Genomic DNA, 26302 nt, shown 5'->3' on the forward strand with positions numbered 1-26302 from the left:
AATAATATCGGCCAATATGATATATGATATGACGACGTATTTAACAGAACAAACATTGCATGTTTATTTTTTCTAAATTTAAGTTCTATATATTGGTTGTTTTTGTGTTTTCTTTCTATTCAAAGTTTTACAGGTTATAAGGATTTGATGTTGACATCTTAAGAATCATTGACATTTATTTGAATATGTATAATCAGCCGAGAAAAATCCATATTGGCTCTTGTGTCATTTTCAATAATTTAAACAATTTGTTGTTTGCGTATTATTTCATGTTGCAACGGTGCTACAGTTTATGTGACTGGTTGCACATTTGTATGAGTCACCAGTGCGACTGTGGTTGCACACACTATGTTTAATGACACACCCTTAAAAGAATATGCGTTCCCCAGAGGATGAACAGTGACGTCTACAAGCTTGGTAACAGGGTGGAGGGCACGTCGAAGATGTCAAGACCAAGGAGAAGAGTGATGGAAGTGAAGAGTGCATGGAAAAGAGAATACATATGTGTGTGTGTGTGTGGACGAGTGTGTGCGCGTGCGTTGGTTGGCTCATGTCCTACTATAAAGCTCGGCGGGCTTCATCAGCTAAGTGCTTATATATCTCCTGGATTACAGACACTGACACGACAATTAAGCTACGACCCCGAGGAAGAGGACGTCGCTGTCTCTCTCCCACACGAGTGAGGACACTCAATAAAACACACACGTAGATTTGTGTTTAGATATACATGTTATTTAAAGGAAACAGCTGATTATCTATCCCCTTCTCTCTCTCTCTCTCTCTCTCTCTCTCTCTCTCTCTCTCTCTCTCTCTCTCTCTCTCTGTTGTTTCTCTAGCTCGCTCCCCCTTTATGTCCCTCCCTCCATGCGTCCCGTCTTTCTAATGAGATTCCTACAGAGCTTAAGTCATTTAGCTAATGGATTTCTCCTGCAGTGACATACATCTTTCTTCTGGGCTTTCATTCTTTCATCCTGGTCATTCCTGGAGAGTGGCTCAATATGAGCTCATGAGTGGCAGCCATAGATGTTAGTCCCACTGCTGCTTCAAAATAAAAAGGTATAGGAAACCGATATAGGAACGTATAAGAGCCACTGAATGAAGCTGCTTTCAGACAATGCACTGCACTCTGGGCATTTTCCTGAAGTTTTCAAGAGGGGCTGTATATGAGGACGCAAATGTCAGATGTTCCTGCAAGCCCCCCCCCCCCAAGTAAAAAGACCTAAAAAAAAAAAAGAGCCCCAGTGAGAATAAAGCAAGAAACTGAAAATTCGTAGACGTGATGATTCATGACGTTTCTAACATGCGATTGAAGTCTCAGGATGAAAAAGAGGTGTCACGCGTAGAAGACATCGACAAAGACGTAAATTTGGAAACATAACAAGGCTTGAAAGCTTTCGGTGATGTGGGCGGAAGGCGGAGTATTTGTGAGGAAAACTAAAACGTGTGATTTGCAAGGGGAATGTTTTCATCATGTCCTCCCTCTTACGTGCTCGACCCAGACAGTCTCCTGCTGCGTTCTTCACATGTTCATAAAGAAAAGTGCCGAAAATATCCGAACCGAAGTTTCTGTTCGAAGGATGAGAGAATGTTTCTTATAAATTGTGTTTGCATAGATTTTTATCCTTTCATGCATTTTCTGCCAGATTTCACTGAGGTGAATGTGTGAGCCGACAACTGATGCAGATCAAATTTTCTTCTGAATTCAAATATATATTTTTAAATCCACTAATATTTTCTGTAATCTCTGAACTACTGTGCCTGTTATCTGTTCATTTATCCAGACATGAGAAAGGATGAAAAACTAAATGATTGTTTTAATCCAGCGTGAGCGGAAACAGAAAGAATTCCTCAAAGAAAGAAAGTCACAGAAATCGGAGATGCTGCTGTTCGACAACCTCGGTGCAACTGAAGCCTCCGATACTGACAGAGCACAAACAGCTCAATACGCTTCTCTGCGTCACAGCTGGAGAAGTGGCACAGACAGAGGATGGAACAGAGAAGGGGACAGATAAGACTCATATGTCTGAGACCTGTCCTCACAACAAGCAACAAAGAACTATCTCATATGAAAAATCAACTCTTCTCCTTTTTTTGTGTGTGAAATAACCATGGAGGTTATGTTTTCGTCTGAGTTACGCAAAAACTACTCAATTTAAAAAGGTTTTGTGGATGTGTGGCATGACAGAATAATGCAGAATAATTCATGGATCTTGATTTAAAAAAAATTCAGACATGTTTAGGGGACTGATATTTATAAGTGTGTGCAATTTGGTGCAGATCCAAATAAAAATCTAGATCTACTGAATTTAAATGTGGTAAGAGTAAATTCTAGTGATTCTGATGCATTTAAGGAGACTTCATGATAATAGTCTTCATAATAAATAGATGAAATAAATGAATAAACAAATAAAACCTCTGTTTAGTCAGTAATCTTTGGTATGGGGGTGTCTTTTGTGATCAGAAAATTAAAACAAACATTTTCTTTTCAAGAGTCTGTTTGACAAATGATTCAGTTCAGAAGTCTGAGATACTTTTGTTTGACAACCCCAGAGTAACTTAACTCCTGATAATAGCTCAATATCCAGCAACAAGTGTGGCAGCGAGACAGAGATAAGTTTGACATTTGAATTATCTTTCTGTAAATGTACAGTTCCCAAAGTGGCGTATGGAAATGTACACGACATTCAAGCTGTCGCTGCACTCGCTGCCCTGCTCAGTGTGAATGAGTGGGATGACTACTCTTTACTGTGCTGACTTGCAGAAAGACAAATATTAACTTTGAAAAAAGTAAACGCTGACATTCACACAGAGCCGACTTGTGTCAAGACAGCCAGTCCTCCTCCTCCTGAGTGCACACTGAACTAAAGGGAGAGAAAAGCCAATTTCCAACCTATTCTGCAACAGGCTACCAATAAAAGGACTGGATGATGAAGAGGTCAGGAGAGGAGCAGGTATGATTGTAGTTTTACCAGCACACAGGAAATGCTGGGCCTCCAAGTGTCTTTGGTTAAAAAGGTTATATGAAATATATAATTACATAAAATACCACCCCTGTTATTCCATACACTGTGGTTTACCCCCAACGAGACAGAGAGCAAGAAATCTGAGACTCACCTACAACCCTGTCTCCAGGCTGGACGCCCATCTTCCTCATGGCTGCAGCAAACACTGCCACGTCACGCCTCAGCTCCCCAAACGTCACCTTCACGATCTCGTCATTTGACTCCCCTGAAAGACGGACACAGAGAGAGAGGGAGACACAGAAGCAGAGATAAATACATACATCTCATGAAATGATTCCGTTAACCGTAGACATCTATGATTGGTTTGGACGTTTTAGATTTTTGTGTACCACTTTGTAAATAGTGTTTGTGACAATGCAAATGAATTTTAAAACCACTGCTAAGACAAAAGAAAACCAGGGAGACACAAACGGAGACAGACTGTGTGGAGGGACAGAAGCCACAGGCAGCAACGGTCCCATTGTCTCTGTAAGCAATGGTTAACTGAGATTCAAAGAGGCTCCACAGCATTGTGACAAATGGGCCATCCCATAATTACATTCCAGCTCCTGAGGTAGATTGTGTGCAGGAGCTCACTCTCCCTTATACAAGCATCTTGCAATGATGAAGGGTCCTCCCTGTCCATTAGTATGTGACAGCCAGAGTTAGAGCAGGAAGCAGCAGTTGTGATAACAAAGAGACGTATGAAGCCTGACGCTCACGATTCAAACGCATCTTTAACACTGTTCTCTGAAATCTGTCTGACTTTGATTCTGCTTAATTTTGAAATCTAAATTCTGAGGGTGGAATAAAGTAAAGTAAAGCCAACCTGTGTGACTCGGGGGTTGAAACTAAATCACACAAACCAAACGTGTTAACACTCACACTTAAAAAACAAGTAGGGTGCAGACTGCATGACTTCCAGACACAATGCATGTTGTATTCTTGGAAATATTGTTTCTGTCTTCAAATAAATAATATGATCATATTAAAAACTAAACAATTTTCTTTTTTACATATGGTAAGTGAACTGCATTTATGTAGCACTTTTCCAGTGTTATCGACCACTCAAAGCACTAAACAGATACATTCATACAATGCTTCAATACACAGAACCTTTTCCATCACCCAGCAGTGCAGCCATCAGGGCCAATTTGGGGTTCAGTGCCTTGCTCAAGGACACCTAGAAATGCAGACCGAAGGTACCTACTGGACTCTCTCTTCCCCACGGCCACTTTTAATTTTTCTTTTTAAAATCAGATGCAAAATATAAGAACAACAACAATATAATATCCTGCTCTCTAAATATCAGCATTGACTCTATAAAACCAACATTACTCATCCAAATATCAGGATGTAAGCCAATAAAAGAAAAAAACCAACACTGAAAAAGAACTGGTTCTGCATGATTGCAGTGTTTGAAGGTGTGTTCAGGAAGGAGAATCCTGTGTTATTTGATACTAAGAATGTGTGTGTGTGTGTGTGTGTGTGTGTGTGTGTGTGTGTGTGTGTGTGTGTGTGTGTGTGTGTGTGTGTGTGTGTGTGTGTGTGTGTGTGAGTTTACGTACTCCGTGCATAGAAACAACACAACCAAGATACAGGAAACAGGAGCACCACCTTTACACTTATCACTGATTATTATTCTTATCAGTGCCATATCACTCCATACACTCACTTGCAGCGTAGAGAGCCACTTTGTCCTGGTCTGCATGTTTGAGCAGGTTCTCAGCGTAGTTGAGACGAGCCCCTTTAAACCACTCTGGAACATCTGAGATCCGCTTGGATACGTCCACCACCTGGTAGACGAACAAGAAAACAAAACACCAAGGACACACAGAGGAGAGTCAAACCAATGACACTGATCTGGCTGTGATGTTTTAGGCTTCGGTGATGCTGCCAGCAAATAATCAAATCGCCTTTTCCTTTAATTTGTTGTTATTTTTCACACGTGCTTTATGCTTCACGTGCAACTTACAGATTTCTCTGTGCTTGCAGCAAAACATTTGCAAAAAACACAATTTTTCATAAAAATCCATGGCAACATTGGGATTTAATAGTCTGGCCCACATTGTGCGTCACGGTAACAACGTCTCCCTTTCCTCCATCCGGAATCTGCTGCTGCTGCAAACCTACCAAAGGATTAAATGTGTTAGATGAGTGTGTGCAGTGGAAACCTGGGGCCAGCGTGTGACGTGGAACGTGTTCTCCATGTGTACTGAAGGGGTGTGTTGAGTTCAAGGTTCGATGTCATAACATCAGGCATCTTTTGTTGTCTCACACACACACACACACACACACACACACACACACACACACACACACACACACACACACACACACACACACACACACACACACACACACACACACACACACACACACACACACACACACACACACACACACACACACACACACACCAGTGGCTACATCCTGGTTCTAAGTAACATGAAGAGGGTTACAGAGAAAATGACATCATGGATTAATGACCAGGTTTTCCTCATAAATATCTGAGTGCCTGCACATAAAAGGGGCGTTTTTGACTGTTTACGACCAATCACGTCCGTGTCCCATCCACTAACATGGAGGAGGCAGGGTTTATGACCTAAACTGCTGCCAGCCACCACACAATGTTGGGAGCAATCATGCTGTCCATCTTTCAATAGAGTCAATGGTTGAAAATAAGATATGTTTGAGAGTTAGACATTAGAGCAGGTTAATGTGCTTCTTCTCAGTTTTATATTTTTTATTTCAAACCTTTCTACTTCTACAATCACGGTGTAGCGGCAGAGACTGGCTGGACTCACCTCCTCGTACGGTTTGGAGCTGACGACTCCACAGAAGCGCCACACCTCCGCCCAGAACTCTGGGTAGCTGTCCACCGACCACTGGTACAGGTCACTGTAGTTAGCTGGAGGAAAGAAAATCACCAATTACTACGGATTAATAACAAATTATTAACTTGCTGTTGTGACTAATCTGCTCAAACATAAAATGACAAGTTGCTGCAGATGACCTCCATGTGAATGACATCATGTTTCACGAATAACAAATCAACAACGAAACCGAGAGGCAAAGAAAAATCCTACAATCTACGATCTTGAACTCTGCAAACCTGAGATTAGCGTCACTGATAATCTTCAAAACACGATGGAAGATTAATGCCAAAATATCAAAAGTCATCGGTTGAATGAAATCAGCTGCTGCTGTTTCCTCTCCACCCTATTTGTATTAGATCTGCATATTTACATTCTCCACTTATAAGAAACTAGGATGTAAAAGTCGAATTTTCCACTGAATGTTTCCTCTGAATGTTTACAGCAGAAAAATGTTGAAATGTTTAAGTCTATTAGGTTAAGTTCTTGCTTGCAAATCACTATTTATCAAGCAAAGACAGACTTAAGGAAAATAATAATGTGACCTTTATTGTGATAATTATTGATATTGACTGATGTGAAATTTTAAATCTTGATATATTTTTTGTCCTAATTCTACTATTTCCACACATCTGCCACATCTGTCTGTCTCTACTCTCCTCCCTCAGCAGGGGCAGATCAAGGGGCGGGGTCAGGGGGCACTGGCCCCAGCTGAAATCTGACTGGCCCCTGAAGTGCCCCTGTCCTGTAAATAGTCTTTAAAAAAACAACAACTGGTCACTAACTTACTTACAATACTAACAGTTAATATGACAAATTGTTTAACAGTTTTTAATCTTTACGTTTTGAAGTTCACAATGTGCCTGACAAAAGTGACAAAATCTCAGGTTCAGCTCATTTCACTGGGCAACTACTAATTTCTGTCTGTACTCCAGTGTATCAAGTGCACTAAATTACACTTTATACAGTGAATACATTCAGTTTACATTGTATTATTATTCATATTTCCTTGCATTAATATATGGCATGTTTACTTATTACTTCTGCAGGACTAAAGAACATATAATTGGCCCCTCTTAAGTAAATTCAGGCCCCTTTTAGCTTCCAATTTAGAATAATCCTAGATCCGCCACTGTAACCCAATCATATAAATATCTTCCTCCTTCTTCCTCTTTGTCTTCCTCTCTATTCATCCACAGCCCTGCAGACCAAGTTCTTCAGCATTCCTCCTTGAATTGACACGTTATCACACAGACAGTGACAGTCTATCGTCACCGTCTGACAGCTGAGTTGGAGCAGAAAACACCCACAGCAGCTACTCTCCTCCTGGGATGTAAACTGAGGTAATTCAGAGGTACCGTATCTGCAGGAGGGAGAATTACACAACATGTGCAGACAGATGCAGGGACTATTGTCATGGTTCTCTGAGGATTAACCCTCTCCCCTCCGTCTCCCAGTCCGCCCTCCCTCCTCCTCCTCCTCCCTCCTCACCCAGATTAAGCCCGTAGTTCCCGTTGACCTGCGTCCTGAACGTGTCCATCTGCGTGTTCCTCTTGGAGTCCGGGTACCACAGCACCTTGCCCTCCACCTCCATGATCCTCTCGCTCTTTCCCTCCGCGTCTTTGGACATCTTCGCCGGGTGGAGCGGCTGCTGGGCGGCTTGCTGTCTGGGTGGGGGCGGACGGGATGCACCGGCGGGGAGCTGAGGGGGCTGGTGTCGGGTCGGGATCAGCGGCTCGGCTGCTTCGTGTCTGCGGGGAATCACAGCAGCTGCGGCGGATACAAAGTGTCAAAGACAAGCGTGGAGCTAACGCTGAAAAGCAACAGGCCACGCCCCGGCGTCATGACGTAGCAAAAAGAGATGCGTTCAAGAAGGGCATGTTCCAAATGTATCATCTGATTCTGTTTGAGGAACTTATTCATGCTTTTAATTTGAATTGTTCTGAAACAAAAACACATATAAAGTCACCACTTACAATGAAAAATATGTTAAAAGATGATCCTGAAGAAAAGAAAAGTCTGAGCCAAACACCTTCTTAAACTCGAATAAACTTATAATATTAAACTTGTAATATTTACCATGTTATCAATCTATTAAACAAAGGTTTGATATCGACAAGAATACTCGTACATTCTGTACTTCTGTAAAGTTCTTGCTCTTTTTGGGACTGTGGGTTTCTCTATTCATCTTTTTTATTAGAGACTTTTTGAGGCAAACAATATTCTCGACTGCAGTGGTGCAATCCAACTCTTTACAACATTTACAAGGGCACCTCATTATAATAATAATAAATATAATAATATTATTTACTTGAGTTAACAATAATAAAGAAATTGTATGAACACAGCTACAAAGTGCTTTACATAGCACATTTTCTGTATACATGTTTAAAACATTTCAGGACTGAGGCAGATAAGGTCAGGGAATAAAACAATATAGAAATAAAAACAGCATTGAAGCAATAATGCACAATGTTCTCTTGCTAAAAGTTGTTAGTTTGCATGTTAATGTACATTACGTAAGTGTAACACTGGTGTGGCAGTGTGCGTCTCATATTTTATCTGACCTGTTAAACCAGTGTCTCCTGTCGTTTATCACCTATGCTGATCAAACCAGTTTCCCCTTTTGGTATGTGCACACGTATAAACACCCATTAAAAGTGTGGAGACACATTACAATGATTGTGCCAACGTATTGGTAGAAAGAATATAATTTATAAATATGAAAGTTGTTGAAAAAATAGAACTACTACAGAGCTGTCACTGTAAAGAAGTATGTGCTAATAAAGATATTGACAATACAGATATTTTAAGTATAAGGTGATTGAAAGATACATGTAACCGAGGCAGAGTATTGAAACCAAATATAAATACAGATTTAAAGATAAATAACTGAATCTATCCAAGATTATTATATTTATTAAAATTATATTATTACAGCAGATGTAAGTAAGTTTTTTTAAAGTGAAAACGGTGCAAGAGTTAAACTTAAATTATATAACTAGATATATAAAACATGTCAAATCAAATATATAAAGATAGATATCGGCAGTGTGTTTTTAAATTGATAATATACTGATCATACAGACCAAAGTGACAGTTTGTAATCGCACTGGTCATGTTAACATTGTGCTGTTTCGTTAAAAAGTTATATTTGGGTCCTGGGTTTTTACACTTTTGATTTTCCTCCCCGTAGAAGTCTTGAACGTCCCCCACACGTGAACGCGCAGCAGCCAGGCCTCTCATGCACGCGGCAATCTTGCCTGTCAAACCGGAGGCTTCTGATTGGTCCTCAGCGCGCTGGTTCCACATCAGACGACTGATCGGTCTATGCGTGAGGCGGGGCGTCCCCATTGGACTGGCGTCTCGTCGGACCAATGGCAAGCTGTCGTTTCGTGCTTCAAAGCGGTTGCATTGGCCAATCGTTGAGCGAGAAAGAAGGAGCGTTTTAGAGGTGTGCCCAATCAGAGAGAGGCATGAAAGACCCTCCTCACTTGAAAGTGGTCTCATTTCAACTGCGATTCACTGATGCAAACTTTTTTCCTCTAGCTATGTCAAGTTAAATCCTGTTTAACACAATTACAACATTACAACTACACAATAATTTCACTATAATGACCCATGACTGTTTTTCATTAACTTTTCGAAAACTTCTTTCATAGTTTTAACTCCTCTGCTCATTATTCCTTCACATTCATCTACCAGGTCCCAATGGAAAATGTAATCCATCTACGTTAAACATAAAAGTCACGTGTTGGGTTTTAAAATCATAGATACACAGAAACCAACTGGGAAAATAAACCACTAATGAATGAGTCACCTGAGGCCACGTTATTATCTGCCCAACACAGTGAGTGGGAATCTCTTTGCTTGACACGTTAAGCTGCTGTGGGTTCTGGCACAGCAGCTGGAGACACAGCAGACAGGGCTGACACAAGTGTTGTAACTTGTCTGATAGTGTTTTGTAATGTAGGTGTCTGCTTACATCCACAGTCCAGATTTGCCCAGTGACTCAAACCTGAAGCCTCGTACTCGGAAAGTCAAAGTCAGTTTCTTTTATGAAGATATATCACGAGATCACGAGTGCACACAGTGTGTTTGCAGAATCAACATCATTCGGAATGGTTCTGGTAAGACCTTGATAAAAGCATTAGCCAAATGGTAAAGGTTGAAATGGTGACTCAGGAGGCAGCTGTAAATATTTTGTCTTTATCTACAAGGCCAGACAAAGAAAGTACAAACGACAGCGGGATTAAACAAAACTGCCATTTTTACACATATTTTTGAGGTGAACTGAACTGGAAGCTGCTTTTAATTTGTCTCTTCTCTTGGTTTTGAGGTGACACATTATTAGATGTTAGCTTTTCAGTGTTTTCAGTATAGTATACAACCCATAGAAAACTTTGAAAAAAAGAAATGCACATATATATGGCTCAAATCATAAAAAACTTGATCTGACTAAAAAACTAAAAGAAGTCATCTTTAAACTTAAGGTTATTGGGTTTATTTTCAATTAATTTTGGATAAAACTCCCTGAATATTAAAACTGATTCTGTCTAATGTTGGCAAGTCCTTGGATCTCCTGTTTAAAAGAAAAGACCCCTAACCCTAACCCACGATTAATGAATGTTGGTCTGGATGTCACAAGATTAAATTATCTTCTCCTTTAGATAACACTGTATAATTCTGTAAATCTCTATTAATATGACTGTATATCATGTACAGTGGCTTTAAAGAGTATTTAGATCCTTTCCCCCCTTTTTAGTATTCAGTCATTTATCTCCCCAGCTTTAAAAGTCTCTGTCAGCTTTGTACACCTGGATTTAGACCCGTTAACCCATTTCTCCTTCTAGCTGCGTCAGATTGGATTGGAAGCGTCTGGGAACAAAGTGGTTTAAGGCTGACACTCCAGGACGGATCACAGCAGCTTGTCTTGGCTGATAACTGTCAGTGTGGCCATGCTGAAAGGTGAAGCATCGCCCCAAGTCTCAGGTCGTGCACACTCAGGTTTTGTGTTCAGGCCCTCTCTGTGTTTGGCTGCATCTTCCCCTCAATTCTGACCAGTATCTGTTACTGCCAGCACAGAAGCATGATACAGTGAAGAGCTCAGAGTATTAAATCATATTTTACACCCTTGCACTATAGCTACAACATTGTCATGATGGTCTACAAAGAGTTTCTTTGATTTCATGGCTTGTTTTTAACCTGACATGCAGTATGAATATTGGGACCTGGACCCAAGCATAATCAAAGCAAACAGGATGCAGTTCGGGTCTTATTTAAAAGAATTAAACTCTAGATTTAAAAATATTTAAACATTTGTTTTAATTTTATCATTATGGGTTTGTTGACTACAATTCTACAACACAATAAAGTGTGTATAAAGTAAAGCCACTTCAGAATGGTGCCTGAGGCCACCGTTAAATGCTCCGGCCTCACTGAGATAAACCCTTTTGTGGCTGATTGGACACTGACGCCGAACTGGAATGAACTCTGGCTTCCCTCCACAGCAAGTGTCTGTTTTATCTGTTTATCCTGGCTTTGCGTCGACATGAGCTCATATGTCCTGTAGTCCAGCCAAAACTCACATTATGAAACAAGCAGTAGCTGCATCTGACAGTTTCTTCATGAAAGTCTCTCCCTGGGACAGCTGCCCTTTGGATCCTGTGAGGGACAACGTGTCCCCAGTACAGTCCTGCACCGAGCATCGGTCTGGCAAATCAAATTCATCCCATTCAAAAATAAAATAAAATAAAGGACTTAAAACTCACCTTAAAGTTGCACATCTGAGTGAAGTCAATGAAAGAAGCTGGAAATTCTGCTCTACCAGTTTGTGTTTCCTCAGTTAAAAGATTAAAACTCCTTTGACCAAAGGCTGCCGAGAGCTGATGGGAACATTTCAGTTTGAGCGGAACTTGAGTCTTTTATTTTCTTTTTTTCAGGTGAGGCCTTGACGTGAGGCCTTTGCAATTTCCCCCGAAAAGTGACTTCCTTATTTAGTTCCTCATTTCATAAAAACGACTCTTCCAGGGAAGATGAATGCATCACAGTGAAATTGTGCTTTATGTGAAATACTCGTGTCCCCTTCACCAACAATGGTTGTTCAATCTTCATTGGGTTTAAAATACAAACAATACTGCTGCTGGTCCAAATGCTGTGGTGCACACTCCTCTCCACAGGGAGGCGCCATCATGACTTTTACTCTTCCGTGTTTATAGTTGGGAAGGCGTGATCAGGCCAGAGCAGGACACAATCCGATTGGCTGAACAGAACCAGTTGGTAGGGGGCGGGGCGTGAATTGAACGTGTCGACTGATAGATTTATTGATAAAATAATAAACAGTGATAGCAGCCAGGTATATTCAAAATACACAATACAGACATGAAAATACACAAGGTGCAGTGGAAGTCCACCTAAAGTACCACAGAACGAAAGATTAAATAAATAAGGTGCAAAGGAAGCGGTGATAACATAATGATGATCATGTTAATAACAATGTCAATGTTCATTATAATAAAACTCTACATGCTACATAATAATAATAATAATAATAATAATAATAATAATAATAATAATAATAACATATGTCTCTTTACTTTAACATAATATCTGGGTTCATTTTGGTTTTGAGAACAGGAAGCAAAACCACCATCAGAGGCTCACTGGGCCATCAAGTTAGGAGCAGCCTAATAACATGTCATCTGATAGCACACACTATATGTATATTATACATCACATCTATATTGTATGAATGTATACATGTATGTATGTATATATACATATATGTACATGCTCTTATATAGTTTGTATATATCATGATGCTAGTCATAAATACATATCTGCTTTATTACTACATCATTGCTACTGTATTATTACTGCTATTACTATTATTATAATATTATGCTTTACTATTATTATTATTGCTATCTATCTATCTATCTATCTATCCATCTATCTATCTATCTATCTATCTATCTATCTATCTATCTACACATTGTTTATACAGTGTTTAGAAGATATTGTTTGTAAGTACATTTGACTTCAATAGAGCATAAAATAATAAGATACTTATTAAACACTTGTTGAATCCACTTTATATTGGGTCATTTAAAACAAACTGTATAAATGAGTGAGAACAGATGCAAACACTTTTAAAATACCTCTCTAATGTATAAGTTCGTATACTAGAATAATGTGTGTGTACCTCTCGTGTATTTGTACTTTTACTTATGTTTCCGAACATTTTGTTACTTTGTCACATGACTGAATCGTGTCCCTGCGTCATCGTCCTTCCCGGAAGTCAGCAGCTTCGGGCAGATGGTGGCGGCCTCGTCAGCCTCGGTGCAGGAAGAGGATGTTTGCTTCCAGCGGAGGAATAATATCAGCTGATTCCAGGTCTTTTTAACAGGGTTAAACCACCGTACCGTTTTTCTGCGGAGCTTCCTGGGATCATCACCCCCCCCACTCCCAGTTCCCTGTCCTGAAGCCCGGCTCGTGTGCGGCGGAAGCGCTGCGCTGCTGGAGAAGATGTCCCTGTTCCAGTCGGCTCTGGATTTCCTCGCCGGGCCCGGCTCGTCCGGAGGCGCCGGCCGGGACCAGAATGACTTCGTCGGACAAGTGGTGGAGCTCGGCGACTTGAAGCTGAGGATCCGGCGGGTGATCGCAGAAGGTGAGGCGGCGAAACCTGCGATCGGAAATGTGGATAACGTCCTGCGCGGCTAGCCGTGTTAGCTAGCCGCAGCGGCTAACGGGCTAACCTCTATCAGTTGACAGGGAAACAATAACGTTAGCAAGTGCAGCGCTGTGAGTCACCGAGTAAACACGACTCGATTCATTGGTTATTGATTGATTGATAGTTTGGTTTCGTGTGTTCAGATTGTGAAGGGGACGTGCACACAACTTTAACTTTCACTTTGCATGCTAACGTTGTTGTGCTTTGAGTAAAAGTCACGTACGCAAGGCTGCATTTTACACTCATCTACCAAACTGCCAACCTGTTGTTATCTGCTCGCTTCGAACCGCATCCTCTTCCCTGGAAGCGAGACCCGGTTGTTTCTGATGTAAAGATCATCATGACAGGGACAGACAGGAAGGTGTGTTGTTTTTAAAAGACTCCCATCAGCCATGACAGTTAACTGCTGTTGTCACCAAAACACAGACAGTAAACAACACGAGCAGTCTCAGCATCTGCAGAACTTCGTTGGATTCTTTTCTTGGGACATAGGCTCAGTGCCCAGTTCTCCTCTTCCTCCTCCTCCTCTTACTCCTTTTTTAAGATGGCTAGATATATTTATTTTAATGATACCCAACCGGGAATTTCCTGAAAATACACTCATGATCAACAACACGTTTTTAATTGAAAGTTTTGGTCCAGGGATGGTCAGCTGGGGACAGTTGTGTTTTGCCCCACATGACACTTTTAAAGTTTGATTTGCTTGCAAGTTAAACGCCATAATAATAATCATGCGTAACTACATCCCAAATAATATAGATTTTTTGGGGGGGGCTGATGCTGATACTGATATTGGGGAGTAAAAAAATGTCTAATACTGATATATACGCTGATAAATTGATAATCATTCCATAGATGATGATATCAAAACCTCACTGCAAAGAAATGTAATTGAGGCTTGATATTTTCGAGGTGAGCCACAATCTTTATTATAGAAGGAAAACACAAATACAGTCACATATATAGAATCGAGTAAATAACAATTTTAAAGCGTCAAAATAAATGCACATCTTTACTGGATTGTTTATTTTTTAAATTGATTTTTTTGTGCATAATGCTTTAATCAATAGGATGGAGGTAAGTGTGAAAGAAGGAGAGAGAGTTTCTGCAGGAGGACCGTAAACTGGATTTGAATTGCATGTAAACAACGCATTGTTTATTATGTAGAATCTAATTTCATATTAAAAACATAAATACAGATGACTGACCAATAGCAGTTGGTTTTATCGGCCAATTGATAAATCGGTTGAGCTCTAGTGTATGTTTATAGATTCATCTCTGTAGTGTAGCCACCATTTTCAGCAGCATTGGTTTAAAATGATGTGTCTGAGCCTTAATCTGAAATAGAAGCCTGTGTTTGTGTAAACCCACAGGTCAGGTTTCTGCTCTAAGGCAGCAAACACCGATTCTTGCCCTCAGTGCAAAGTGGCAAGTTGGCAGGTCAGTCTTGCTGCCATACTACACTACGTGGTTAGTAACTTAGCCATAGTGGCTGGTGGAGCAGACGGTAAATGTTTAATGTAAATGTTAATTTAGGTTGGTGTCTATTGAAAAATACTAATTAAATCAAGTGTAACAACACATGATTGTGTAACAACAATACTGGTGAGCCCACTTTGGTTCAGGAGAAGTACTCACTCTTACAGTTTCGACAGCATAGTCAGGCCACTATGTCAGAGTTGAACTCATCCATTGTGTGGCTTCAGTGGTTCAGCAAACAAACTTAAGATCGTAACATTTCTGCAACACAAAATAACAGAAACATATACATATTAAAAGGCACCATAACTTATTGCAGCTAACTCTTATTTATTTGTGATTGTTATCAGCTCTAAGACAAAGTTGAATGTTGTTACACTCCCTTTGGATTAGTCTTCACAACTAACTGATGGTGTTTTCAGGCAATTTACTTTGTGGACATGAAACAGATTTGTATTGCAGAAGTTGGCAGGATAAGTTTTTTGTATAAGATAAGTAATGTCCCTTTTGAAAAGATAGCATCTCAGTCAACATTACTTGGAAATGGATCAGAAGGAGGTTGTTGTTCTGAGCCTCTTTTGTCAGGCTCCACATTACATAGCTGAACAAACAAGTTCACTTCCTTTTGTTTATGTTTCATGTTTGTTCATGAGTTTTTGCTCCCCCTTCATGCAGACCTTTTGTTTTACAGAGAAGAAGAATGCATGGATTTCACACACAGTTTTACTTTGCTTCTAGCAGCTCTGCAGCGGTAACAAGACTCTCCTTCACCAACCCTCCCACTGAACGGGTTTTCAGCTTCTAAGCTATCAGCTCTCTCACCACAAAACCTTCCCTGGATAACATTGTCTCTGTCAGAATGCAGACTTGTGAAAGGCCCAAGTGTTAACGTCATCTGAGCACATATGTCCTCACATCTTACCCACTTTACCTGCATGTTTTCAGCTTTAACAAAACTTGAGATTCACCTTCTTTTGCCGGTGCGAGTGCATCCCTGTAAAGTAGGCACACTGGATTGTCTTTTTCTTCAACAAAAACATGGTAAATTGTCTACTTCTCTTAGAAAGCAAAACATTCAGTATCTACTTTTTTGTTTTCTTGACAAGTGCCCTGATATGTAACACAATGACACGCAACAGTCACCTGTCCCATTTCATTCCTGACAAAAGCTACAGTCTTGCAGGCTGTATAGGGCCCGGTCGGTTCTGCATCCCCAAATTAAATGATTACTGATTTTTTTGCATAACTTTCTGAGGATAGATGATAAACTGATGTTTCTGCACTGATTCCAATCTAATTAACGGTATAATCACAGTGCTGTGATTGCAAATCATCAGCTATGGCAGAGGTTAAAGAAAACACAAACCAGAGCAGATGGCAAAACTCAAGATCATTTTACACAAAACCTTTGCCTTGTTCAAACTCCTGTCCTGGTGTTTGAAAGGTTTCTTTGTTGTGTTCTGTCACCAAGATCTTTGGTGAGGGGAAAATACAAAGAAACCTTTTACACAAGTGATGGTTGTCATCGTGGTAGTACTGAGCAAAGTTTCACAGACTCAGTCCTCTACAGCTTAGAGGATGGTACCTTTAGATAGCACATGGTTTTTAGGTACAATGATATATCTGACTAGTTATTCCTCTTATTTAAGCTTTCATGTCCCCTTTTGAGAAGGTGAAACGGCAGACAACAAGGGTCTCTTTATTCAGAGCTGGCCTGGATATGCCGTTCTTAATGTTATATTCCCCATTGATTACACATTGATTCCGCCCGAGCAACCTTTAACAACGTGGTGTATGATGAAGAGGCTTTTTATCATTTCTATTGGAATGGCCTGGTAAATGGAGCAGAGGAAATTGAGCTTTTCAGGTTTCATTCCTTTGCACAGAGCAGAGTGAGACGTGATCCCCACAGGGACAGGTGTGTCTCATAAATGTCCCTGTAATGGACAAGAAACGGTGCAGTGGGTTGATTGCTCACTTGAGTTCTTTGTTATCACAGATTGTCGGGTAGAATATTAATTGTTAATTATTAAACCATTAACTGCCTGTCTATGCAGATGATCGCCCACCCTGAGTCTGGTTCTGTGTTTGCAAACTGGGGGAACTGTAGTGTTTGTCTCTACAATATTGTAATATTGGTCTCAACCTCACGATATAAAGATGAACCTATGTTATATGTTTTGTTAACTTGTGTTCTTACATTATCCAAACGGTTTCCAACAATGTTCAAACCCAGAGAAGTCCCCAATTTTATTCATGGTTTCATTTTGGTCACCTTTGAATTGCTATATATCCACTTTACACATGGCTTTGCCGTCTCTTCTGTAGCTTCTGGGGCAAATGGAAAGGAAAAACACACTACTAGCAGTTGGTCAGCTGCTATATTTCCTTTCACTGTTTGTATTGGTCATAGTGGATCACAATCATTCATTGCTTAACATGAATAAATCTTTTCCTCATCCGTGGACATGAGTCTGACTCGTGTCACGTAGATTTTAATCGGCAACTGCGGTAAAGACAACAACTCCCATGATCCCGCGCTGCTTCACAAATCATCAAACGTGGTCTTTTGTTATTGTTTTGATTAAGAGACCCCCTAGTAGCCAAAGTTACATAATTGTACGTCTAAGTGTCTTAAAATAATGTTGTTTTGTACAGAAAAATTAAATTTGATTGAATTAAATCTAGGGCATACGTTCAAAATGCAATAAAACCAGTTTGGTTCTTTCAAGTTAAAGACATGTATGTGAGCATGAGGTTACTGGTTGGAATCTTGGCCAAGCTCAAAAGTCCAGACTGGCTAAATACAAGTTACTGCTCCCTTCCCTTTGTAAATAAAGCGTTGGGGTCTTGAGTTTCTTCCTTATGGTTTTCAGAGAGTTTCACAAAGTTAGGCTGGTAGTTGATTTACTCATCACTATGGTAACCCTGCCATGTCCTTGTTTGGTGTACTATTGAAGACCAGCACACATAGCTTATTTTCTAGAAATTGTGTTACTCTCTATTCTTTTACGTCTGACATATTCCCTGTGTGGGATCAATAAAGTTTATCTCTAAATGATTTCCTCCATAAATTCCCTTGTAATTGGGCATTGGGGGCAGTGTGGTCCAGTTTCTGTGAATGACTGATCTTACCAGCACTTGGCACGTTAACACCAGTTCAGGTTTCAACCACACCCTCAGTGAAAAGTGAAGATTCAGCAGGGCTTAGTACTGGCCTGAAGTTTAGAGGTGTGAGCCTGTGGCAGAGATATTGTGATTGTCATGTGGTGTTCTTGAGCAAGGCACCTAATCTCCTATTCCTATCATGTGGCTGCGCAGTGGCCAACAGTAAGGCAGGTGATAGTCAGGAAAGTATTAATTTAGAGAGTGACTGTTGCACTTGGCAGCTTCTAGGCTGGAATCAGGGTGATGCCGATCTCTGTTGTTCTCAGGTAAAAGTAAATGAATTCAGTATCCTGTGGAATGGGATGAACTTCTCTGTCAGCCATCATTTTATTCAATCATAACAACAATCAAGACAAATCAAATGTGCAAGATAAAACACTGGACATTAGTTCACGACAATAGCTATTATAGACTGTATCACAACACATCCTGCTATGCATCACATCGTTTCTTCAATACACTGAATATTGGTTGATGGTTATGTTCCATTTTAACAGCTTTAGGGTCGCACGTAGTATCTGTGTAGATGTAAACAATGTTAATTACACTCTACTCTCTCGCCTTTTCTCAGGTGGATTCGCCTTCGTGTATGAAGCCCAGGACATGAGCAGTGGTAAAGACTACGCTCTCAAGGTAAGATAAAGTTGTACCCACACAGCAAATAAATGTCTATGAATGATGCACTGAATCATAAACATTTGCTCCGTCAACAATGATTCTACAATAAAGACCTAAAATATAAAGTAAATATTACATAAACTTTGTAATCAGTGTGTTGATGGAGTAGGTAATGGCTTTACTACCCTAGATTGTATATGATGATGGACGACATGTCTCCACTTCCTCAGTAAGACGTATTCATCTTTGTATACGTCTGTGGTCACTACACACAGTGGAGTCCATAAGTATTAGGACATTGACACGGTTGGCCCGTGTGTGTTCTTTTCTTTCAGAGGCTGTTGTCAAACGAGGAGGAGAAGAACAAGGAAATCATACAGGAAGTCTGCTTCATGGTATCCATTATCATTTTCAGGCATCTGAAATGAAACTTTGTTTTTTTTAAGATAACAAACGAGCGTTTCAGTTTCAATACACAGCTGCAGGTAAAATGTGACAAAGTTCAACTCTAACCCATGACTGTGTGGCGCAGTATGCTGTCAACAATACTGTTTATTGGCAACAATTCACAATGCCAACATGCGTAATTGAGGAAGTAATATATACTTAGTGTTAAACTTCATAATAAGCACTAAGCTTGTCATTTCTGAATCTTGTTTGAAAAGAATTGACGAGCATGAGAAAACACTAATGACTCTGCTGAGCCATCCCATTGTATTTCAGAAACAGCTACAAACTGCTGGGGTGTCTCTTGTTCTGTTGTGCAATGATTGCTTCGGCCGTGGTCATTGTGGCGACGCATGCTTTCTGGGTAAATGAAACGCAATGTTCCTGGATGCATTGCAACATTAGTGTTTGCAGAGCTTAATTATTTGCACAGCGTTTGATGTCTTGAATGCTGATAAGAAAAATAACAACTTTCTGATTGCACTGCTTGACCAGCAAGCTGCAGTTAAGTTTTAGACTAGAACTGCTTATTCAGAGACTATGCAACAAAGTTCATAGTGAATAAAACAGAGATTTCTACCTCAATCAGTTGCCACAATTTAACTGTCACTTTGCTTGCAATATCTGTTAAAGTTTCTGAAATGACTGACCTATATATACTAGTATTAGTATATTAGTACTAACAATAGTAGTAGTAGGTGTGTTTATCCTGTATGTTCCTTGACCTGTTTGCCCCATAGAAAAAGTTGTCAGGTCATCCCAACACGGTTCAGTTCTGCTCTGCTGCCTCCATCAGCAAAGAGGAGTCAGACACTGGACAGGCCGAGTTCCTCATCCTCACTGAGCTGTGTAAAGGTAAACACACACACACACACTCACAATTAGAGACACATTTCTCAATGTGTGTTTCTTTGCTACCTCTTTCTGTCTTATTACTTCACTTCTGAATCAGTGCTTACTCATTCATCAGACTAAAGAGCCGTAAATCTGACGTGTCACTTCAGCTTCCTAGTAACTGACTGAAATTCATTTGTGATGAAACAGCTTCCTGTCTGTGGCCTTTCCACTTCCTGGTTTGCTTCCTTCCTTTCTTTTCCTTTTTGTTCAGCAGTTTTCCAGCTTTCGAAGCAAACAACTCTGCTTCCACCAGAACATTTTCTAATAATCCTATTCAAACATTTATGTGATGAGAAAAGCACCTTTTGATTTCATTTACCTATTTTATTGCGTGATCCAATGCTTCCCCTCTGATTTGCAATGAAATGTTTTCTTTTAATTCATTAGACATCTTGCAATCAACGTACAAAACAAAATGCATATGGGTCTGAGCAAGTTTTACTTTCACTGATGTGTTTGTATCTGTTCTGCCTCAGGTCAGCTGGTGGACTTTATAAAGCGAGTAGAGGAGAGGGCGCCCCTGTCATGTGACACTGTGCTGAAAGTCTTATACCAGACGTGCCGCGGCGTGCAGCACATGCACAAACAGAAACCTCCAATCATCCACAGAGACCTCAAGGTTGGTCTGTCCTCGGTGAACGATGAAGCATCCATAATATGCAGTCCTTCAAAACTATTTGATTCAATGAAACAACTCAGCCTCAAGTCCTATTACATTGATAGATACTGCAAGTAAAAGCCTGGTTGTTGATGATACATTTGTTTGGTGTGTTGCAGATTGAGAACCTCTTGATTAGTAACCAGGGCACCATCAAGCTTTGTGACTTTGGCAGCGCCACCACAGTGTCACACTACCCCGACTACAGCTGGTCGGCACAGAAGAGGTCCATGGTGGAGGATGAGGTGCGCACACACTTCTGTTATTTCCCTATTTCCATTAACATTGGAATAATATAGTAGTCGTTTTCATCTCTGAGACAAAGCAGAGTAAATGCATACAAATTTCACACCACACAAATGTTTTGGATGAAGCAGTAAATGTTTTAAAAGAACAGTCAGTTTTCTTTTATTTTTATATTCTATGATTTCACTAATAAAGTATATTCCTCATTTGAATGAAAAACGAGACAGAGGTCAGTCAGTTCAGAAGTCAGTGGATCAGTGGCCAACACTGACATCATGTTATCGGACAGGAACCAGAAACCTTTAATCGAATGAACAGCTGGAGGTTCAGGAAGCTCTGATCAATCAGGTTAATTATATTAATACCAAAGCCACACACACACACAGAGCGACACTCACACATCAAACCTAAGCCACAGATGACCTCAGTGTGCAGAACCCCAGAGATGTGAATTTGATAACATGGAGGTCCATCAGGCGCCTATTTGCAGGCTATAAATAAGATGTTGCAGGAAATGGATTTTTATGGTAGAAGCTGTTTAGTGACAGTTTGTGTTTTCCAAAGGTTCTGTATAAGGTTCTAAAGCATTTCCTTTATTTAGTCATTTTATTCCAGTTCAAAAAGAAATCGTAGGTGAACATTTCATTTGTAGCCGAGGTTTATTGCAGTACCACACAGAGGTCTTTATTTAGTTTTTCCCATTTTCATGTAGATCACAAGGAACACAACTCCAGCGTACCGAACACCTGAGATGATTGATCTCTACTCCAACTTCCCCATCAATGAGAAACAGGACATCTGGGTCAGAACTCTTTTCATTTTCCTTCTTTCTAATCTGTTGAAATCTGCTTATTAAAACGAAAAACATAATTTGTTATCATGGACAGACCAAAATGTGTTTTCTTCTCCAGTCTATTTCCTTTAGAGTTAAGAAAGACCACAACTTTTTAAACGATTTTTAGTCCTAAGGAAACAAATTGTGTCTTTATCAGAGTTGTTTTTTTCCTGTTTTGTGTTATTTGCTGTTTTTTATTATTTCTTTCATTTTGCTTCTGCTCATGAAGAAATGGCTGTGTAATTTATATATTGTCTGTATTGTCTCTGCTCTTCCACCACAGGCCCTCGGATGCATCCTCTACCTGTTGTGTTTTAAGCAGCACCCATTCGAGGAGGGGGCCAAGCTGCAAATCGTCAACGGGAAATACGCCATCCCTCAGAATGACGTGAAGTACACTGTGTATCACAACCTCATACGTACGTGTACTGTCCCTCTCTCTCTCTGCCAGCCTGCATGTACTAGTTTATTCCTGCCACTCCATTTATCCATCTATCCCTCTATCTGCAACTGCTTCAATTTACTTGTCACCTTTACTCGTCTGCCATATGTTTCGGATGGCACATCTAAAGTTGGTGTTTATAAACTGTAGAGATATTGGATAGAAACGCTGGGTTAATTAAACCAGGTTAATTCACTTTAAAAAGCTCCGTCTATTGGTTGGTAGAAACCTGTCTATTTCATGCAAAGAATGACACATGAAAATCTAAATAAAAAAAGTAGCGTTTTGTTTGTTTCCTGTGATTGCACACATGTGATTAATGGAAAAATGTATACAATTTAAATTTGTATGATTTTCATAAATGTTCATATTATTGTATTGTCCACAAACCTCTAAAAATGACCTCACAGTGCAGCCTCATATTTTCTTCTCCTTCTCATAAGTATTATCTTCCTTGATTTGAACGTTTCTTCCTCTCTTCCTTCAACGCTCACCCATCTCCTCCTCTTCCTCCTCTTCCTCTCCAGGTTCCATGTTGAAGGTGAACCCAGAGGAGCGTCTGTCCATTACAGAGTTGGTCAACCAGCTCCAGGAGATCGCAGCAGCGCGCAACGTCAATTCAAAGTCTCCCATTACAGAGGTAGGTGTGAGCATAACTGCCTGTTGTAAAAAAAAAGACGACAGCTTTTGATTTGCAAAAAGATTTCTTCAATGTCGCTTAGTCATTTGCAACGGACAGATATTAGATATTGAGAAAATATAAACGCATTAATGGAGCTGGATTTTGGTTCTGGGTTTTAAATTCATCTGCTCTTGAAACCAAGAGACAATTGAAAATCAGAACAGCACCTCCTACAATGGAATTAGGGGGGTGTAGGGTGCTTGGCTACCGGGTCGAATTTGTATATGTCTGATATCTTGAATCTTCATCTGTAGAGGATATACTTCAATATACAAGTGTATTTCACTTGAATGAGTAAACATGTTGATTTGATGAGCCACAGTCACATCCTCAATGTCTGCCAGCCTGTTTAAGAGAGTATTGACAGGGTGACTGCTGTTGTGCCATGATGCATCAAACGTGATACCATAAAATGGTGTGCCTTTCGGCATTCAATAAATTTGGTTATCAAGATAAAAATATTAAATATTAATATTTTATTATTAATATTAAATAATAACTTTAATTGATTAAAGTTACCTCAGGGCACCACCCTTCAAAGGAAGTGAAAAGATAGCCAATTTATTGATTAAGTCTCATAAAGGTTCTAACTACAAATTTGGAACTCTGATTAACAATTAAATTAATAACTATAACCAAAATTACCATATAGATAGTTAGCTAAGTTGAAAGATATGGGGTTCTTGACAGTGTAGAGGTTGGCGAAATTCACTTATGCAACATTAATGGAAAACATTTGTGAAAGAAAACATTTATTATGAATATAATAAAGTATAAAACACAAATTACTAACGGTCTAATTGCTAAACAAAGATAGGTATGTGTGTATACATGTGTGTGTGTCTGTGTGAGTCAGCGTGCTTTCAAGATGGTGGCTGGCCAAAGAGATAACACCTTCCCCACCTATTGGAATGTTTACGACCTGTAGAGATAATGAGGTGAAGAGTTATGCGTGTGTCTGTGTGTGCCAAATTAGAGGAAGTTACTAGATTGGATGCAACGAAAGACTGTGCAGAGCATAACAGACTAACATTACTTTCTCATTCACTAATTATCACAACACCACAAATCAAAGTTATAAACCTACACAGAATCGAATAAACAGTCTTGCTTAGCCTAGTATAATTATTAAGCCCAGATGTGTTACCAGTCCGTGGAAGGGAAACGGAAGTTGCTGTGCAGTTCGCAGTTTGTGTCGTCTTGCTGGTTTCGGTTGAGTTCAGTTCAGTTGCTGAAGTTTGCCAGCAGGACATCGAGTCGCTGCTAGGACGTTGGTAGAGCTTGGAGGCGAGGAGGTTTCCTTGGTGAGATGAGCTGGAAGCTGCACCTTTGTGCTCCTCTCGAAGAGTTGGATGGGAAGAGAAGATGTGAGCTGGAGAAGAGGCTCACAGCCTTCCCTCCTGTGGAAGGATTGTGGGAAGAGGCAGACGAGGCTCAACAGCCTTCTCTCCGTTGGGGAGTTTAGAAAGAGAGATCGGCGCAAGCTGGAGAACCTGGCTTATATTGGCCGGTGACCTCACAGGTCATGGGGTCCAGAGTGACCAATGGGAGTTGAAACCTGTGTCCCTGGGGTTTTCCACCTCTGTGTGAAGTTGTTGCCTGCTGGGAGACTGAGTTCCTTGCTCTGGTTTTAATGGCCCTGGGAGACGGAGTCCTGGGAACATGCGGCTTCAGGGTTTGATGGCACATGTAGGCCGAAGTGTGGTTTCACACAAAACCATGGCCCAACATCCCCCTTCGTTCTCAGGATCGCACCTGACGTGGGTTCCTGAGGCGAACTTGAACATGTTTAGTCCAAAGCTGGAAAAGTCAATTGTCAGTTCATTTGGATTGTCACATCTGGGCATTTGTGTATACTATCTAGTTTGGCTAAGCAAGATTCAAATTAGACAAATAATTCAGATTACAATGACAGTACAATATGAATAACCTGTGCTCTTCACTAGGTTAGGGAGAAAAAGGAAGAAATAAGACATTGTAAATTGTAAGATAAGATGCAGAGAGTGGCACGTACAATGATAAGGTCATTTTGGAATGTCCAAGAGTTTTGTTCACTCATGGAATCCTACTCAATGTAGTACTCAGTCTGATCTGTTAGACTTAACAATTTTAATCTTCAGCAGGTTTTCCGCGGGAGGTTGTCATAATTTTCAAAGTCTCCAAATCCAAATGACTGTATCATTGTTTCTGTAATAATATGCTAATGTCCTAACATGTGGTATGGACTTCATTATTATGAAATGGAAAGTAGTCGATCAAACATATTTACAAAGTTGGCAGTGGTATATAAGTTTAATCAGAATTTAGGTTTTGAAGTTTGCTGCTGTTGCTAACAAAACAGGTTTCTATTAACTGCAAGAAACTTAATACCTACTGTCAGTACAGGAGTTAACTGTGTTGGTTATGGCCTTGAGGAGAGCTCTGGATCGCCTGTGTCGTGGCTCAGGGCCGTACGCTCTGGGGAGCCAGAGTCAGGAGGACTTCAGAGGCGCTGTCACTGTGTGCTCGGTCATAACCATATTTTAAACTGTACTAGCGCTGTCGTCATCTTCTGAGCAGTGGTCAGTTGTCTGAGCCAGAATTTCAGAGTATGGCTTCCTACAGCTTCTACTGTGGGAATGCCTATCTCTGGGAAGTTGGCGGACATGGCGGATACGCTCTGTGTCCCTACGCTGCCTGTTGTCACCCCTTCGTTTGTTGTGAGGTGAAGTTTTGAGGCAGCGGATGAATTGGCACCGTGCTGTTTGTTTTGACGGGCTCGGTTGCACCTACTGTAGCCTTGAAAGTGATAACAGTTTCCCAAGCCACCTGTGTCATCTTCCTGATCTGCTGCATTGAAGGTTTTCCTTGCTGTGTCATCAGTACAACATGTGTGCGTATACATGGATGTAAGTTTCGTAAGAACATGGACTTGAAGGTGGGATTTTCTTCTAGGCCTGGTGCGTTCTTTCCTGAAAATAAACATGCCTCAAACGTCGAAAATAATCTTTGGGATTTTCGGCGTGAATGTTTAATTTGGGATGCTGTAACAATGGATGTGATCTCGTCAGCAGTAAAGAGAATTCTCGACTAGTGCTTGGGAGCTCTGTGTAGTTACTTGTGACACTGGAAGGAAGTGACTGAATAAACTTGTGAACAGCTGTAGAGCTGGTTTTAACACGAGTCTAACCTTCTCTCTTCTGTTGCATTTGGCACATCACTTAAGCTGAGATCTAGTTCT

General features: G+C 40.4%; 2 protein-coding genes across 3 annotated transcripts in view; one reads left to right on the plus strand and one right to left on the minus strand.

Annotated features, from left to right (window-relative positions):
* Positions 1-7697, minus strand: part of aacs (acetoacetyl-CoA synthetase) — a 32510-nt gene extending 24813 nt beyond the window's left edge. Inside the window, exons 1-4 of the mRNA XM_047341481.1 lie at positions 7370-7697; positions 5810-5913; positions 4678-4798; positions 3115-3228 (exon numbers count right to left, since the gene is read on the minus strand). Coding sequence (XP_047197437.1) covers positions 3115-3228; positions 4678-4798; positions 5810-5913; positions 7370-7508 — 478 coding nt within the window. The 5' untranslated portion in view covers positions 7509-7697. The remainder of the gene's footprint in view (positions 1-3114; positions 3229-4677; positions 4799-5809; positions 5914-7369) is intronic.
* Positions 7698-13158: 5461 nt separating this feature from the next.
* The window catches only part of gak (cyclin G associated kinase), a 29561-nt gene continuing 16417 nt past the window's right edge, over positions 13159-26302 (plus strand). For both annotated transcript variants that reach the window (XM_047341332.1, XM_047341333.1), the window contains exons 1-9: positions 13159-13547; positions 18829-18890; positions 19211-19270; positions 20063-20177; positions 20696-20838; positions 20997-21122; positions 21836-21925; positions 22242-22377; positions 22928-23040. In XM_047341332.1, coding sequence (XP_047197288.1) covers positions 13406-13547; positions 18829-18890; positions 19211-19270; positions 20063-20177; positions 20696-20838; positions 20997-21122; positions 21836-21925; positions 22242-22377; positions 22928-23040 — 987 coding nt within the window. In that variant the 5' untranslated portion in view covers positions 13159-13405. The remainder of the gene's footprint in view (positions 13548-18828; positions 18891-19210; positions 19271-20062; positions 20178-20695; positions 20839-20996; positions 21123-21835; positions 21926-22241; positions 22378-22927; positions 23041-26302) is intronic.

This window comes from Hippoglossus stenolepis, chromosome 9 (genome assembly GCF_022539355.2).
Source record: "Hippoglossus stenolepis isolate QCI-W04-F060 chromosome 9, HSTE1.2, whole genome shotgun sequence".
Taxonomy (NCBI): domain Eukaryota; kingdom Metazoa; phylum Chordata; class Actinopteri; order Pleuronectiformes; family Pleuronectidae; genus Hippoglossus; species Hippoglossus stenolepis.